The sequence below is a fragment of the Eschscholzia californica genome, unplaced genomic scaffold, assembly GCF_041429995.1.
Source record: "Eschscholzia californica isolate CP2 unplaced genomic scaffold, dmEscCali1.0.p SCAF_3, whole genome shotgun sequence".
In the NCBI taxonomy this organism is placed as follows: domain Eukaryota; kingdom Viridiplantae; phylum Streptophyta; class Magnoliopsida; order Ranunculales; family Papaveraceae; genus Eschscholzia; species Eschscholzia californica.
In genome coordinates, this window is record NW_028238420.1 from 41,114,193 (window position 1) to 41,131,245 (window position 17,053).

Below are 17,053 nucleotides of genomic sequence, written 5' to 3' on the forward strand. Positions count from 1 at the left end.
TGGAGGATCGTGTTACATGTGTCTTGATCTTTTACGTTAGTTTTTACACAATCACGTCTTTCTGATTATATATTTTTTTTTGTAAGGTTCGCGTTTTCGAGAGGAAGAACTCTGACAAAACATCTAGTGTGGGAAAGGGTAAACAATTGAAATGTTCATGTGAGGGGACCTATAAAGTAATATTATTTTTAAATTTTGCCAAAAGGGTATCCCATTATTAGGACTAATTTGGTAATGAGTACAAAAGTTGTACCTACTCCAAAAAGGTATACAAAAACCAAGTTAAGATCTATTTTCAATTTTTAATTACAGTATAATTTTTCACTCATCTTTGTTATAAATATGGCCTTCGTTTTCCTCTCCCAATTCACTTCTCGCTTCTATCTCTTTCTCCTCACTCTAGATCGCTCTCATTGAGTATGAAAAATGTTGGATTTGTCCGTCGATATCTCCTTCAATGTTTCTCTCCATCCACCACCACTACTTCCACCTTCACAGACACCACCACTACAAATGCCATAACCGAAGTCTCTGGTGTTAATAAGGCTATGGTCACCAATGTCACCACCACTACCACCACCACAACCGTCAACAAACGGTCGACCACTACTAGACCACAGACTAAGAAAAGGTCAACCACCGACCAAATTACAAGGTACAATGGCAATGGTAATGGCTACAATGGCAATGGCTACAATGGCAATGGCTACAACGGCAATGGCTACAACGGCAATGGCTACAACGGTAATGGCTACAACGGCAATGGCTACAATGGCAATGGCAATGGAAAAGGCAATGGCTACAATGGCAATGGGTACAATAGCAATGGGTACAATGGCAATGAGTACAATGCCAATGAGTTTATGGAAGAGAAAGAAAAGGTCCGACGAGATACTGAAGGGAGATCATCGTGTTCATCAATGGAGGATGGAAAGTTCGATTACTATCCTAATCCTAATCCAAATCCAAAACCAAATCCAAATCAGAAGTTACTACCCAGCCCAACTCCTACAAAAACAGTGGTGATTGGAACCTTTTATGGGAACAGAAGAGGACATATCTGTTTTTGCATTCAAAAGGACAGACTCAACCACTCAAACCCCCAGCTTTTGCTTGAACTTTCGATTGCAACAGACGATCTTGTCAAAGAAATGCAAGGTCAACTCGTTCGGATCGTTCTGGAGTGTGACAGCAGCAGCAATACAAGTTCGTGTAAGTTGCTGTCTATACCAATATGGACAATGTATGTTAATGGTCGTAAGGTTGGATTTGCAGCACGGAGGAAACCAACCGATAAGGACCGTCTGATTCTCCAGACAATGCAGTCTACTACTGTCGGAGCTGGTGTCATTCCTGAGGATCTGATACCATTGTTTCCAAACGGTGGTGGTGGTGGCGGCGGAGGGGTTGCAGCCAATGGAGGAGGAGAGGTGATTTTCATGAGGGCAAACTACAATAGAGTAGTGGGGGGTTTTGACTCAGAGTCATTTCATCTCACCAACCCAGATGGAAGTTCAAGTACTCAAGAACTCAGTGTCTTCTTAATGAGATCTAGGTTGACTAATCCAAGCAACTAGTTTTCTACTAATTTGTTTTTTTTTCTAGTTTTATTAGTTTCACTTTAGATTGGATTTTCTTGATAAATTTGTTTGCAAGGACAATGGATTAAAACACATCAATAAACTGTCTTTGTTCAAATTTGAACTCTTTAACTTTATTCCATAATTACTAGTCTTTCAATTAGGAACTTTGTTCATTTCTCATGTGAATCTGACTATTCTATGAGTCTGACTCGAATGAACCAAAAACTAAACAAAAAGTCTTTCACACTGGCAAGAAAATACGAGTAGACCAAGACAAACATTAAAAACATTGAAACAACCAAAATTGGTGAGGGACCTAAATCAGTCATTCAGACGAATTAAAGTAAGACAAAAACAAACATTGATACCATTGGAACAAATCAAACAAGCAAAATAGGTAAGAGCAGTCTTAATAGGGGCTACGATCCCATTTTGGGAGCCTAAAAAATGGGACTACATATGTAAGATTGGTGGGAGCGCTACCTCTTCAATATAATCGTGCTTCTATGGTTCGTCTGTTACAACGGATCACGATCTGCTGCTGAATTCTACGGAAGCCATCTTAAGCTAAAGCTAGGTTTCGATGGGAGCGGTGCTTTTGGAGTTCCAAGTATTATTGCAAGATATTGCTTATTCCATGTCCCTGAGTATGTAAATAATACTTGGTTTCCTCCAAGCCTTTCTGAACTACACTATCCAATATTTCTTGTAGTAGAATGTCTTGTTCACAAAAGAAAAATACATTTTTCAACTATAAATTAGTAGTTCATCGCTAGACGAATCAGAAAATAAGACAAAAACAAACTTTCATAACATTGAGACAGGTTAAACAAGCAAAATTGGTAAAGACCTATCAAGACTAGTAACAAAATTCAAGTTTACATTTTTGATCAGGAAATATTCATATCTTTATGATTGATATCACCATTACATAAATTTTAGAAATAAAATACAAAAGTTAAAACGAAACTAAGCCAACTAAGCCCGTCGCTTACTCAAACGCCATGAGTTTGGCTCATGATATCTGTCATATAATGGCTCGATTCTTTCCTGTCGTTTCCGTTTGCTCATTTTTGTAGGATCTGCAGCTTTAAAGAATCTAGGTGCCAAATCGACTAGCCATTTTGGGTCGATAACAGTGACTTCACGCATATACTCTTTCGTAGTCATAACAAGCTCGTGATAAATTACCCAGTCTGGTTGACGTTGGAAAAGAGCACTGCTTGGATGAATATAAACAGGCTGGTTCTCTACTAATGTTCTGTAGCCTTCCTGTGGGTCCTTTCTCGCTGCGTGGAAGAAGAATCCTGCCGCTATTGCCTTCCTAATTTTCATGAAATTTTTCCCAGCACAAACAATGTCTAACTTGTACCTGAAAAGGCAATATTTGTCAGGTTCTGTTTTATTGATCTGAATTGGTTTGCTTCTATAGATACTATAACTACTAATCAAGATTCTTGCCAAAGTTTTCAGTTCATCAGTGTAGAAGAACAATAAAAAATCGGGTAACTGATGTGCCCTAGAAAATATTTAGTCAAACTAATCCACAAATATCATAACAGAAAAGTATCCTGAAGAAGGACTTGTGATACACAAAGTAACAATGACCAGATAAACAAGGCTGAATCTATGTAGTTGGTCTCGGTCTCGGTCCAGTCGAAGGCCGAGACTGAGACGAGACCGAGAAGGACCAAGATTCTCGGCCGAGACAACATGTATAGTTAATAATAAGTAATAAGTACTACGTAATAAGTTTAGTTCCCTGGCTCTCCATTACCTCATAATTATCCGGGCTTTAAACATAAAATTACTCCAACCATCCATCATAAACAAAATCCCGTCATAGTTCACTTCTATAGTTCACTAAAATAAGTAAATAACAAAGTTCAACTTTATAAGTACTCAATAACTAATAAGTTTAATAACTAGTACTATAGCTATGTTGCTTCACTTGGTCTTATCATCCTCAAATTCACTTCAATCATCTTAAATTTCTATATTGGCCCCAATTTGGTGTTCCAAAAAAAATTAGAAGTTGCTGTTTCGAGTCTCAGTCTCGGTCTTGTCTCGGCTGAGATAGCCGAGAAACTCGGCCAAACCCTAACTCGGGGTCAGCTTCTCGGTCAACTTGGCATTAGACCAGAGCTAACCTTACAACAGCAGGAAAATTACTCGTACTTAACGGTCCTAAACTACAGATTGTGATACGCTAGAGTGGACGTATAATAGATAGAATAATAGATTGAAGGATTGGCCCATAAAGCCCTTTTCGACAAGTCTGGATACCCGCGGAAACTCGCCTATAAGCCTACCTAGTGAGAACTCACCTTGAACTCGCATAGCAGCAGTAGCGAAGAAAGAAAGTCAAACTCGGGAACTCCAACTCACAGATGCCATATCCCCAGAGTTCTTTCTCCATGGCTAACTAATAGCTGAGACAAAACTAATAGATGACAGAACCACTTAGCGCGGTTCTCCACACATAGCCCTCGCTGCCAGAACTACCTGACTTAGCATATCATTCGTTCCCCCAACAGGGCTAACATCATTACAATAGAAAGAATAGATACAATTCGTCTATTTTATCACAAGTGGCCATTTACTTATCAGACCGGAAATATAAAGAGTGGGAACTAAAACGGTAACTACTTGGGATGATATTATGAAATAACATAGCTTGGGAAAAAAATATTCTTATCTTGCTTTCATTTCGAATTGGGATGATATTATGAAATAACATAGCTTATCTGTGAATCATCCCTTTTCTTTCTTTGTTTTCCCTTTTTTAATATTAATTCAAATTGTTCAAAAAAAAAACCGGTAACTACTTGCACGCTGGGTCTCACTACTCTTGCCATAGAAAGAAAGCAGGAGTATAGCTGACATAGCTACTAACTATTCACTCAAGGAACTACTCTTTACACTAAGACCTATAGGCCGTCTCGGCTGAGACCAACTACATAGGGCTGAATGTATATCAATACGAATATTGAAGAAGAAATTAACTCACTTCTACCAATTTGGTATGCGGCTAAAAGTAAGGTTCAGATTCTTCAGGTTCAAATTACGCATTCCGTCACAAGGAAAAAGTACTACGGTATATATTTAACACTAAGAATAGAGATCTCTAACGGAAAAATTAGATTTGCAAAATAATAATATCACGGGAAGAGTAAAAGAACCAAGTAATAACGGTAACACCAACAATAGTTAGAGTAGTAGATATACCTGTCCATAATTGTAAGAAGTTGTTTTCTGACATCCTGTGCTCTCCTCAAAGATCGAGATTGGACAAAGTTCTCAAAACACCATGGTCCAGAAAAGTTTTTCGCTTTCCACGCCTCATAAACAGCTAGCAATGTTAGATGATCTCCCTCTGGCTGGAAAAATTTTGCTCTTTTCTGATCAGCTTGTGCTTGTTTCTCACGGGGCCTGTAAAAAATGTTACCAGTCTGGATCATCGCTATAATTGTTAGTATCTCGTCACTGCACCCAAGGTCGACACTAGCTAGGAGCATCTTTGACAGAGGAGGATCAAGTGGAAATTCTGCCATTTTCCTACCCAATTTTGTCAGAAGCCCCTCCTCATCGAGAGCTCCCAGACTGTACAGTTGCTCCATGGCTGTTATGAGAGCCTGTGGTGAAGGAGGGTCCATAAAATCGAAAGACAAGAGATCATTTACACCCATAGCTTTCATTGTGAGTGTCGTCATCCCGAGGTTTATTCGTTGGATTTCAGGACTGGAAGTGGGTGACATCTCATTACGGTAAGCACTCTCAGTGTATAGGCGATAACATTTCCCAGGTCCTGTACGACCGGCACGTCCAGCTCGTTGCTTGGCAGATGCTTGTGAGATAGGAGTGATAATGAGAGAATCAAGCCCTTGTTTTGGGTTATACACATTCTGCTTCGCAAATCCGGGGTCGATGACATAGAATATCCCATCGATAGTTAAAGATGCCTCAGCAATATTGGTAGCCACAACCACCTTCCTCTTTCCCGGCGGAGCGGGATCAAAAATCCTTGATTGCATTTCACTAGGAAGAGCACTATAAACGGGTAAGATTATCAGCTCAGGTACATTTTTACCCAGCCCTTTCATTCTCTCATAAAGAGATTGACATGCATGATCAATTTCCTCTTGACCAGTTAAGAAGAGAAGGATATCACCTTCTGGTTCTGTCAAGTGGATCTGAAGCACAGTGATCAGTGAAGCATCTAGATAATCACTTTCCGGCTGTTTCGTGTAGAGGATCTCAACCGGAAATGTTCTCCCAGGAATGGTAAAGATATTACAGTTGAAGAAATATCCAGAGAACTTCTCTGCATCTAATGTAGCAGATGTCACAATCAACCGGAGGTCAGGTCTCCGTTTGATGAGCTGCTTGAGTAAACCAAAGAGCACATCAGTATGGATTGTCCTCTCATGAGCTTCATCAAGCATGATCACTGAGTACTGAGAAAGCTCTTCATCAATAAGAATCTCCCTAAGAAGCATACCGTCAGTCATGTACTTAATTACAGTATCAGGTCCAGTGCAATCCTCGAACCGAATAGCATAACCAACCTCTTCCCCCAAACGGCAACCAAATTCCTCAGCCACCCTTTTTGCTACTGACATAGCAGCAACCCTACGAGGCTGAGTGCACCCAATTTTACCTTGGGTTGTGTAACCAGCTTCAGCCAAATACTGAGTAACTTGAGTTGTCTTCCCTGAACCTGTCTCTCCAATGACAACCAGTACCTGGTTATCGTGCACAGCCTGAACTAATTCTTTCTTCAATTTGTATATTGGGAGGCTCTGCCTTTGCTCCTGGATGGAGAGTTTTGACCTTTGCCCAAAAGTTAGTGCTTTCCCATAAGCATCTTTCTTCCATTCAGGCATATCATAAGCTGATAATCCAACTCCCCTAAGCTCCTGTGCAAGATGCCTCTCACCAGTCTCTGGCATTGGGTCCTCCCAAGGACGATTGAGATCCTTTGGAATTGAATCGAGCATTGTTCTCTGCTGCTGCTCTCTCACTTCTCTACGCTCCTTGATCAGAGCAGATTGAAGTGCTGCTGCCCGACTTAAAGATCCTTCAGGGTTCTTAAATATCTTAACTGGTGACATATCTATAGAATATCGGGTCTGCCCTTGCAAGAATGCAGGTTCATCTTCATTGAGCTCAATCTCGAGTTCTTCTTCTGCACCTTCTTCCTGATAAATCATTCCATCCCCATCTTCATCATACATAGGGAAGTCCTTAGCATCCAGAACTCCTGATGCAATCAGTTGCTTCGCTTCCCATTTTTCTGGTGAACTCATTCGCTTCAACGGCCGGCGTGAAGGAACCGTTTCATCCTCTTCCACAATTCTAATCCCCGAAAGCCCCAATCTACTAGTAGAACCATGAGTAGAGCTCTGAGGATTTGTTCGAAAAGATTCATCCTCGGAAGTCTTCTTTATAGGAAGAAGATCTTTGCCAGTGTCCTGATCCACATCCCTCATTGACAAACTCATCTTCTGACCCAACACAGAGATCACCTTGACAAACACATTTTGATCCCTTTTCACAATGTCCTTCGCATTTGTAATCCTCCGAGTTGCAATCTGTGAGACATGAACTAAACCTTCTTTACCTTTGAAGTCACTCAGCTGCACAAAGCATCCTGTATCCATCACTCTTGAAACCCTACCAGCATAAACCTTGTAGAGCTCAGGTTCATCTGAATGATGCATATCTTTCTTCCTATCTCTAAGATCTCTTCGTTCCTCCCTGTCTTCTCCACCATCCCTGTACTCATCATTATCGTCCCTCCTTTCTCTACCATGACCGTCTCTATGTTTCCTCCTACTTCTAGTATCACTTCTACCGCCTTCTTCGACATCTCCTCTCCGTCTTTCATCGACGTCCCTATCTCTATCGTCTTCGTAATCCTCTCTGAACTGTTTTCTTCTATCACCCCTTTCATCTTCATACTTATCCCTACGTTTATCTCTTCTAACATCACCATCCCCATCTATATCTCTATTCCTGTCTCTGTTTCTATCTCCCTTCCTGTAGTCTTCATTATCCTCTCTATACCCTTTCCTTCTATCAACCCTTTCATCCACATACCTCTCCCTATCACGATCTCTATCTCTATCCCTAACTCTCTCTTTTTGCTGCTTAGCTTCTTCCTCTCTTCGGCGATCCATCGCCTCTCTCTCAATCTCCCTCTCTAATTCCTTTACTCTCTGCTTACCATCAGCAATGGCAAGAGATCGAAAAACAGGTTTATTTCCATCGGATTCAGGATCGGAATTTGATTTCAAAGGAAGAATTGCATGAATAATAGTAAAAAGCGTACGAACAAAGTAATCAGGCATTTCAGCACCATTTTCTTTCAATTTAGTATCGAATTCATCGACACTTCGTGAATCACGACCCATCTCCGTAATAAACTCAGCTAAAACTTTATCTCCAACCCCTAAATGAGATTCTAGTTCAGTACATACCTTGGAAACTAAGGAGAGGTACTCGAGTTTCTTTAGGCCGTCGTCTATGGAGTCTGTCGCCATTGATGGAGCGAAAAGCTTCAAAGAAAGGGGTTTTAGGGTTTGACGAATTAGTAGATGATTGTCGCAATAGAAACAAAACCCTAATTTCTCAATCCAAAAAAATCAAATCTCAAACCATATATCACCCTTACACCAGAACTTTTGATTCAAACCATCGTCTTCACTCTAAACCCTCAATCCAGAACTTGATTTTGAGAATCGGAGAAGGGAAAGAACTACGAAGGGGGAAGCAGACAATATCACGAAATTCTAAAAGCACCTCCTTCAAAGTAATTTATTTATTACATTACAAAAGCACCCCTTTAATGTAAAGCCAGCCCATCTTTTCTTACTCTGTATCGAACTCCAATTAACAACTTTTTTTTTTTTATGAAGGTAATTAACAACTTCTTGAAAAATAATAACTACCTAAAAATAGAAGGTGTTATAATATGGTGGGTGTCCACAACATATCTTATGGGTGCTTATGGGCCATTAAGTGGCTACCCATAGTAAAGATTATCAACAACATGAGGTGCCTACAAATAGCATACTCACCCATGCAAGTAGGAGGTGTTTTCTCAATTCTCTACATGAGTTGCCTCCAACATGGATAGTCTACCTTCCACCTCATCCGTGCAAGCTAGAGGTGTTGGTTATCATCTCAATTCTCTACACCTAATACCCATACGTGGTTAACTTGGATTACATGGAAATGCCTATATATACTACTCACTTCTCTTTAGTTTGGTACAAGAAATATATAGTTTTGATATAAGTTGAGAAAAGATAATACATATATTTTGGTATCCTAACTTTGTCATTCTTTATCTCATATATTCTATATATATATTTCACTAGAAAGGTTATTTTCAACAGGAAACTGGGCCGAAGGCCCAATTTTTTGTTTAAAAAGACAACCTATCTTTTTAACAAGCTAAGGCCCAAATAACTTTTTAAAATGTTCTTGAAGGACATTTTTACAAGCACTCACTTTTTAAGGGTCAAAATTACCCTTTAATTAATTGAAAATACCTAGAAACCCAATTTAAAAAACAGGAAGTTTTCTTAACGAATGAAATGGATGAGCTAGGGAACTTGGAGAAAACTGAGCTGAATCTCGAGGGTTTGAAATCGATTTTTTCTATAAGATAGGTTGATCTATTTTAGGTTTTGGTGATTTAATCTATTTGGTTGTTGTTTGAAGATGATTTGAAGGGTTTTGAGTTAGTTTTGGGTGAAGAATTCTAGAGAGAGAAAGTTACAATTTCATTCATAATTTGTTAGGGTTTCAAAAGTTTTATATACTTTCAATGGAAGGTGAATCTGGTAGAGTTTCAAGGTATAATCTAACTTCTTTATTGCTTTAGTTTGATTGAACAATATATTATCAGTTATGAAAGGTAATCATGAGTTTTGAATGACAAGTTGTGGAAGTATAGTTGATGCAAGGAATGTGTTTGATAAAATACTTGAAGGAGATGCTGTTTGGAATGCAATGTTAGTTGGTTATACAAGATTTGGGTTGGTTGAATAGCTATAAAGTTGTTTGATAAATGTTAGTTCTCATTATGTCTTCTCTTGCTATTGTCTTCCTTTTTTTTGATGAGTTATGTTTATGTAATTGATTGTGACAATAGATGAACTTGAGACCATTGTGGCATCAGCTGCAATTTAAGTGCAAGGCTCTGCAAGATGTTCGCAAGGTGTTTGCAAGGTGGTTGCAAAAGTCATGCAAGGTGTTCGCAAGGTGTTTGCAAGGCTATGCAAGGTGGTTGCAAAAGTCATGCAAGGTGTTCGCAAGGCTCTGCAAGGTGTTTGCAAGGCAGTGCAAAGTGTTTGCAAGGTTATGCAAAAACCATGCAAGGTGTTTGCAAGGCTCTGCAAGGTGTTCGCAAGGCTCTGCAAAGTGTTTGCAAGGCAGTGCAAGGTGTTTGCAAGGTATTTTCTTAGACAAGGGTTGGTTGGTCTTTCCACTGAAATAGAAAATTACATAATTGCCACCAGGGAGGTGGAGCCTAAAAAACTTTGATGAATCTTTTTTAACCAAAGTCATAATTTCTTAGGGAGTTTTGGCCAAATCCCCTAGTTTATGACCAGTTTCATGTCTATCCCTTTAGTTTATTAAAAATATTTATATGAGTTCCTTTTCGTCTTTTCCGTTACAGTATCGTTAAGGTAATTAACAACTTCTTTTGTGCGTGCGTCCTCCCATAGCTCATTTAATGAGGTAAATGAAAGACTCTTTCATGTTCTTCCTTGTCACTTTCTCTCTCTTAAAGTTATATGGTTCACAATAAACCCTTTCATTCTCTCTATCAATCTTTGGATTAGGTAAAAATTAGAATTAAAATTTTCATTGAAATTACTAAATCAAGGGGGATAAATTAAGGCCGATTTTGTCATGAGAATTACTAAATTAATAGCGATTTGGTTCTTCAAAATTTCACCTCAAATTCTGTTTTTTAGATTGAAAGAAATCAATCCACCATAATAGATCAATGAATTTAAAAACTATAGGGTTAGCATTCAAGATACTGCAAATTTCAAATCAAAGAATGATCCTTCGTCATCTTCATCTTACTCCTGGTTGGTACAAAATCTATTAACATTTCTCCAAAACTTACTATGATCCCTTGATATTCATTGTTATTTGATGCCATGAGTACTGCTCTAATAATGGTTTAATTGGTTTCACGGAGAGAAAGTGATTTGAGAGATGGGAATGTGAGAGAGCTTCAATTTTAAAATAGGAAATTGGTTTGAAGATCTAATTTTTTTAGAAAAAGTTAGTTAAAAAGACTATTATATTTTTTAAACCCAATATTTTTTACTAAGTTGTTGCAAAACACCAAAACAGTTGTAAAGTTGTCGCAAGACATTGCAAAGCTGTCGCAAGGCGTTGCAAAGCTGTCGCAAGACACTACAATGTTGTCGCAAAGTTTTGGAAATTAAAAAGTACTCGGGGAGTTGAAGACTAAAATACATTGATTGATCGTTTTTAACCAAAGTCCAAATATTTTAGGGAGTTTTGACGAAATTTTCCAATTCTCTACTGACAAATCTACCTGCATCAAACGAGGATGCTCTTATATGAAAGCACTATCAAGTTGCAGAGAAGATCGATTTGGTTGCGAAGTTTTTGGAACATACCTAAACTTACAAAGTTTTTAAGTTCAATATTTCGGGGATAGAGAATTATCATTCTTACTAGTAGTGTCCAAACCTGAACGAGACCGTTTTTTTTTAGAATTCGACTACAATCTACGTTAGTCGTTACAAGGCACTGCCTAATTTGAACCAAGAGTGAAAGAGGCCTAAAGCCGACAAATTATTACATTATTTATAGCCTATTTTTTTTTAGATAAACCAAAATTTCATCCATAGAAAGAATAAATTCCAAAATTACATGGTTATGATGATTTTGGCTTACATGGTTATGATGATTTTGACTTCACTCGTCACCGAAGACGTTCTTATGGTCTCCCATCTCTTATGGCTTTCAAAGACAATATCATCTTCAAGTCTATTTTAAGAAGTTGTATATTTCTATAATCTTATGTGGATACGAAGACTTTAAGAGGATTGATTTTCCACTTCAATTTGGGAATAAATTTCATAATATGTGTGAACAGACCCGCCTATCTTCATCTTCAAAAATCAGTCAATTTATTTTTAGGTCTTCAAAGGAAGTTTCTCCTGACAAAAATAAAATTCAAATGGGTCAAATTGGAGTGACCAGTTTTTCAAGAAATTCACCAACCCCCACCAGGCCACCACCAATTGAAGGTTAAAGACAACAGAACTAATAAAAGAACAGATATACAGAATGCCACTAGACACAGTGATCTTCAATCGAAAATATATTTTAGTCTCTTCTGATGTTGATTCTTTTGACCCTCTATCTATCTATCTATACATGGGTAACAATGGCCTCATGGCAGCAACAACAAAATTTACTACCATGACTAAGGGCGAATACGAAAACAAAATTGTTCTACTAAACTAATACATCTTTATCAAACTATATCAGTTCTGTTTCAGGCATGATGGGTAGAAAGGATTGAGAGGGAAGAACGACGTTGCTGAGTAACTAGTCAGTCATCAGAAGGAGAAGACTCCGATAGAAGCATCTTCATTTTTTCGTAAGTCATGAAGGCTATGCCTACGCCTGGAACAACTTTGCAGTATTCTGGCAAAATCCCTCTATATAGCCCACGGGCACCTTCAGCCTTAATTATGTGCGTGAATGTCCCCAAAAGGCCCGTATTATAAACACGGGCTCTACCACCTACTCCTTCTAACTGCATCCGTCTTCTCACCAGATCCAGAGGAAATGTTGCTGCAGATTTTGCTTAACCATCAGTGAAGGAAAACATACCCAAATTACATATCGAATTCATGGTTGCAGAAACTTAGCAAGTTTTAAATGAAGCTTTCAGTGCTCGTCTTGTTTAATTAATTGTAGTCTCGCCAATGAACAGAAAATACGACACAAAACATAGAAAAGCAGTATTGTTTGTTTCCGTTTCTGCAGTTAAACCCTATGAATGACCCAATAAAAAATATTGTTGAATCACAGTAGAAAGGTTATGTGATGCAAGTAAGGCATTACTTTTAAAAAAGAGCAAGCATGAAAGATGCAAGACCCTTATAGTGATTGCTCACTCAAAACGAGGGTGGAGAAGAAATCCAACCACAGACTTGGAGAAACTCAAACTTAGGTTATCAAGCAGAAATGAAGCATGTTAAAGGTGACAAATATCTGGTTCTTGTTTATTGGCAATTAACATAGAAGATGAGCAAAAAGTCTATCTTCAACCTCATGGAAACGTGTAAACACTGTAAAACATGTAAAAGTTAATTCAATCTCTACTCTCTAGACACTCGGACTATTCAGTGTCCTTAGACCGTCATGATGATTTTGTGCTGAAAGCTTATAGAGTTGTTAGACAACATACCTGTTGATGATGCGATGCCTGAAAGACTGCCACAAGCCAGGCTGACCAAGTCAGCAGAATCTGTTTGCCTGATGCCAAAAGAGATAAATTTTAAAGCTGAAAAAAACCATAACTGAGATGCTAATCATTTGGGCAAAACCCACAAGTAGTTAATTAGACTTTCAAAATCCATACCTTTTTGATTGCCAGAAAGCTCTGAGCGTCTCATAAACTGAAAAGCTTATTGCTAGACTAGGTCCAACACCCTAAGATAAAGTTACAAATTTTACAATCTAATCATATAAAAATGAAAGGAATTTCTTTAGGGTTGAAAACAAAATTACCAAAAGTGTCGCTCCCAGACCTTTGTACAATCCAAAAATACCCTCATCTCTGCAAATGGTACGAAGTGCGTGTCCAATACCTTTGTAGTAAACTACATTTTTCTGCAAGTTTTTTGGACAAGGTATAAGTCTAACTGTAACACATACCATGCCAAATTCAGTTAACAACACGTGAAATTACGATATCTCTTATTCTATCATCTCCGAGGTTTACCAGTCAGTCAGCAAGTTATCACTCACATGAACACAAAATCAGAGGGTAAATAGAGAAACCAATCTCAAAAATGTATTAGGAAGTAAACAATAACAAGTGAAAATATAGCATTTAGGAGCAATCCACCAGATGCACCAAGAGCGATGGATAAGAAGATGGTAACCGATTCCTCTTTGTAAAAGCTATTTTTTCGGGAATGTTCTTCCTTCCATGAAAATCGTCCTCCCAAAGATCTAATTTCATTCTAGACCTTATAAGTCCACACATCACTTAGTTGCAAATAATTAGTAAGGCATTTATTCATCATAGATTGCAAAACGTGGATGGTAAAATGAAGAAAACTAAATGATATTATTTTTTATGGGAATGATCGTCATAGTAAGAAGCGCATTGTGGAATCAGTCATTAACTCATTTATCTGTGAGCTCCACAAGGCAGTTTAGTAGCTTGTAACAACGAAACAGAGTAAACGGATCCCAACTCAAAGTATTATACATATAAACAACAAGTAAAATTAATTTGCAAAAAGGGAAAGCTGATAGCCTAATAATTTTTTTGAATCATAGATGTAAATGTTACTGAGGTAGGTCTATATTATACTGAAGATGCCAAGATTACATTTCTTCATGATGATGAAGAGACAATGGGACGTAAATAACACAGTTTGGAGGAAATTTTCTATTCACCTGTGCCGCAAGCCGCGTCCTCACAAGATCCAAGGGGTATGTAATGGATGCTGCCGTGATTCCCGCCAACCCACCACCAACAACTCGTACGAAAAGATCTGCACTTACATTTTCTCGTTGACTTTCAAGCCCAGGAATCGACTGTAATGCCTGCAACAAAATGAAATACAAATAGAACAATGATTAAAAGGTGGAGCAAGCTTCAAGATAACTATTGGTGTCAATGAATAGGACTCATAGAAAGGACTTCTATACCAACATTTTTGTAGCGTTCGTAGGCATAGAAGTTGATCGAAGAATAAGGAAGACGATGAACAATTGTAACCAAATTCCCTTTCCAGAATGCTCTAAAACCTTCTTCACATACAATACGTGAGGCCTCTCGCCATATGCTAACCTTGCTTAAAGTTGCTACATCTGCGTGCATACCTTGCACCTGAATAGAAATATATTTGACTATTTGTGACTATTCAAGAGAGATAAAATGACACAAAACCATATAGAGCGATGCTACACATACAGTCCTACATGGCCACATGAGATTCGTTAGATTAGATCATTTTTTTAAATCTCGACTCTCGAGGCAATGAAAATAAAATCCTAACAAACCCCCGACCGACCCACAAAATACCATTTAATGCTGAAATATGATGTAAAGACCTCTAGTTGTGTAAAATTAAGCTTTGTAACACATAACAAAGCAATAAACATAGAGGGTTTCTAATTTTAAAATGTTCTGGGTTGATTAGACACGACTGTTGGATGTCGGGTAACGTGTGAATGTACCAATCAATACTTAATACTTCCTTGTCTGTGCAAATGGGCATTTCGTCCATTGGTCCGCATTCCCCTGTTAAGTCCCTAAGGTCGTGCTTTCCAGTCCTGATAATATTAGTATTCACTAAACATAAGAGCCCATTTGCCAATTCAAAAATATTTTTTTTTTTCTTCTGTTGCTGAATCTTGATCAATTTTACTGAATTCTGATTGAACTATTCCTAATTACACAAACCCAGTGACGAAATGCCATCAAAATGATTCTAAGAAGATGATTAATTTCTAAAGTACTCAAATTTGGACTAAATATAAAATGAAATGATAGATAAGGAACCTGAAATAGAATGGTTAAGCGGCCAAGAGGGGCGGTGCAAGTTTTACTAACGGCGCCAGCGATGCCTCCGGCGAGTAACTGAGAGACCGTGCCGATTTGTGATTGTTTATGGTGCCTGTACTTTTTCCCACCGTCATTGAAATCATCTCCTCGACCAGAATTAAGAGTTCTTTGTCCTCCTCCGTCAACGACGACTCCTACTCGAGTATCAGTTTGCATTAATCGTATTCGCCCTTCACCTTTTCACAACAACAAAATAGTTCGACAACCCCTATGGAGAAGTATTTTCTTCTTCTCTCTCTCTCTAAGCAGAAGCAGAGTTTCTTCGTCTCTTTCTCTCTCTAGGTTTTAGACTCGTTTTTCACAGTTTTGGAGTTCAACCCTTTTTCATCCTTTCAACAAAAAAAAAAGGGTTAATTCCGTTTTGGCCCCCGATTTGTGACCAACTGGCCGTTTTAGCCCCCATAAGTGTCCGGCAGTTCGTTTTGGCCCCAAAAATTTCCTATTTGGCCCCAAATTTTATCCAACCTCCCAATTCTACCCCGGTGGCATTTCTGTAATTTTTATTTTTTCTTTTTGTTTTGTCCACCTCATCTAATCTCTCTCCTCCACCACACCACCTCCTCTCCACCTCACCCTTCTTCTCCGGCAGGATGTTGCCGGCCGGAATAAAAAATTCCGGCCGGCCACTTTTTTAAAAAAAAAAAAAAATTCTCTCTCTTCTTCTTCCTTTCTCTCTCTTCTTCCTCTCTCTTCTGCCTCTCTCTTCTTCCTCCTTTCTCTCTCTTCTTCCTCCTTTCTCTCTCTTCTTCCTCCTTTCTCTCTCTCCTCTCTTTATCTCTCTCTATTCCGGCGAAGGTAATCCTTCGCCGGAAAATTCTGGATCTGGGATTTCCCCAGATCCAGATCCCCTTCGTCTGGGAAATCCCAGACGAAGAGACTCCTCTTCGTCTGGGATTCCAGACGAAGAGAACCTTCTCTTCGTCTGGGATTCCAGACGAAGAGAACCTTCTCTTCGTCTGGAATCCCAGACGAAGAGAACCCTCTCTTCGTCTGGGAGATTCCAGACGAAGAGATCTGGATCTGGGGTTTGAAACCCCAGATCCAGAAATTTCCGGCGAAGGTTTACCTTCGCCGGAAATTGGGAGAGATAAAGAGAGGAGGGAGAGAGAAGAGGAGGGAGAGAGAAGAGGAGAGAGAGAAAGGAGGAAGAAGAGAGAGAGAGAGAGAAAGGAGGAAGAAGAGAGAGAAAGGAAGAAAAAGAGAGAGAAATTTTTTTTTTTTTTACTAAAGTGGCCGGCCGGAATTTTTTATTCCGGCCGGCAACACTCCGCCGGAGAAGAAGGGTGAGGTGGAGAGGAGGTGGTGTGGTGGAGGAGTGATAAGATGAGGTGGATGATAAAGAAAGGTGTGATGTGGTTTTTTTTTGTTTTTAACCTTTTTCACAAATAATTCTGTTTTGGCCCCCGAGGATAATTTCGTCAAAAATTTAGCCCTTGGGGCCAAAACGAACTGCCGGACACTTATGGGGGCTAAAACGGCCAGTTGGTCACAAATCGGGGGCCAAAACGGAATTAACCCAAAAAAAAAACCTTTTTCATCCGCGTGGTTCTAACGGAACACCAAATTTCATTATTAACATCTTTCATTA

General features: G+C 38.8%; 3 protein-coding genes across 3 annotated transcripts; 1 reads left to right on the plus strand and 2 right to left on the minus strand.

Annotated features, from left to right (window-relative positions):
• Nucleotides 1-419: 419 nt before the first annotated feature.
• Nucleotides 420-1,698, plus strand: LOC147550366 (uncharacterized). Its single transcript, XM_086668451.1, has one exon. The coding sequence runs from the start codon at nucleotides 420-422 to the stop codon at nucleotides 1,575-1,577; it is 1,158 nt and encodes a 385-aa protein (XP_086524577.1). The 3' UTR covers nucleotides 1,578-1,698.
• Nucleotides 1,699-2,372: 674 nt separating this feature from the next.
• Nucleotides 2,373-9,449, minus strand: LOC147550367 (putative pre-mRNA-splicing factor ATP-dependent RNA helicase DEAH5). The gene is made up of 2 exons (XM_086666002.1): nucleotides 4,812-9,449; nucleotides 2,373-2,955 (listed from the first exon to the last, which is right to left on the minus strand). The coding sequence occupies exons 1-2, from the start codon at nucleotides 8,126-8,128 to the stop codon at nucleotides 2,562-2,564; spliced, it is 3,711 nt and encodes a 1,236-aa protein (XP_086522128.1). The 5' UTR covers nucleotides 8,129-9,449; the 3' UTR covers nucleotides 2,373-2,561.
• A 2,481-nt stretch (nucleotides 9,450-11,930) lies between these two features.
• On the minus strand, nucleotides 11,931-15,802 carry LOC147550368 (uncharacterized). Its single transcript, XM_086666003.1, has 7 exons — nucleotides 15,403-15,802; nucleotides 14,551-14,727; nucleotides 14,292-14,441; nucleotides 13,392-13,493; nucleotides 13,243-13,313; nucleotides 13,069-13,136; nucleotides 11,931-12,449 (listed from the first exon to the last, which is right to left on the minus strand). Exons 1-7 carry the CDS (start codon nucleotides 15,619-15,621, stop codon nucleotides 12,205-12,207), a joined length of 1,032 nt encoding a protein of 343 aa, XP_086522129.1. The 5' UTR covers nucleotides 15,622-15,802; the 3' UTR covers nucleotides 11,931-12,204.
• Between the last annotated feature and the right edge of the window lie 1,251 nt (nucleotides 15,803-17,053).

Coding starts and splice junctions, on each gene's coding strand:
- LOC147550368 (XM_086666003.1), bottom strand. CDS start 15,621: ATGCAAACTGATACTCGAGTAGGAGTCGTCGTTGACGGAGGAGGACAA. Junction 13,494..14,291: donor GGACGCGGCTTGCGGCACAG/GTGAATAGAAAA, acceptor AAAAACTTGCAG/AAAAATGTAGTTTACTACAA. Junction 13,314..13,391: donor GTCTGGGAGCGACACTTTTG/GTAATTTTGTTT, acceptor ACTTTATCTTAG/GGTGTTGGACCTAGTCTAGC.
- LOC147550366 (XM_086668451.1), top strand. CDS start 420: ATGAAAAATGTTGGATTTGTCCGTCGATATCTCCTTCAATGTTTCTCT.
- LOC147550367 (XM_086666002.1), bottom strand. CDS start 8,128: ATGGCGACAGACTCCATAGACGACGGCCTAAAGAAACTCGAGTACCTC. Junction 2,956..4,811: donor CTTCTTACAATTATGGACAG/GTATATCTACTA, acceptor TTGCCTTTTCAG/GTACAAGTTAGACATTGTTT.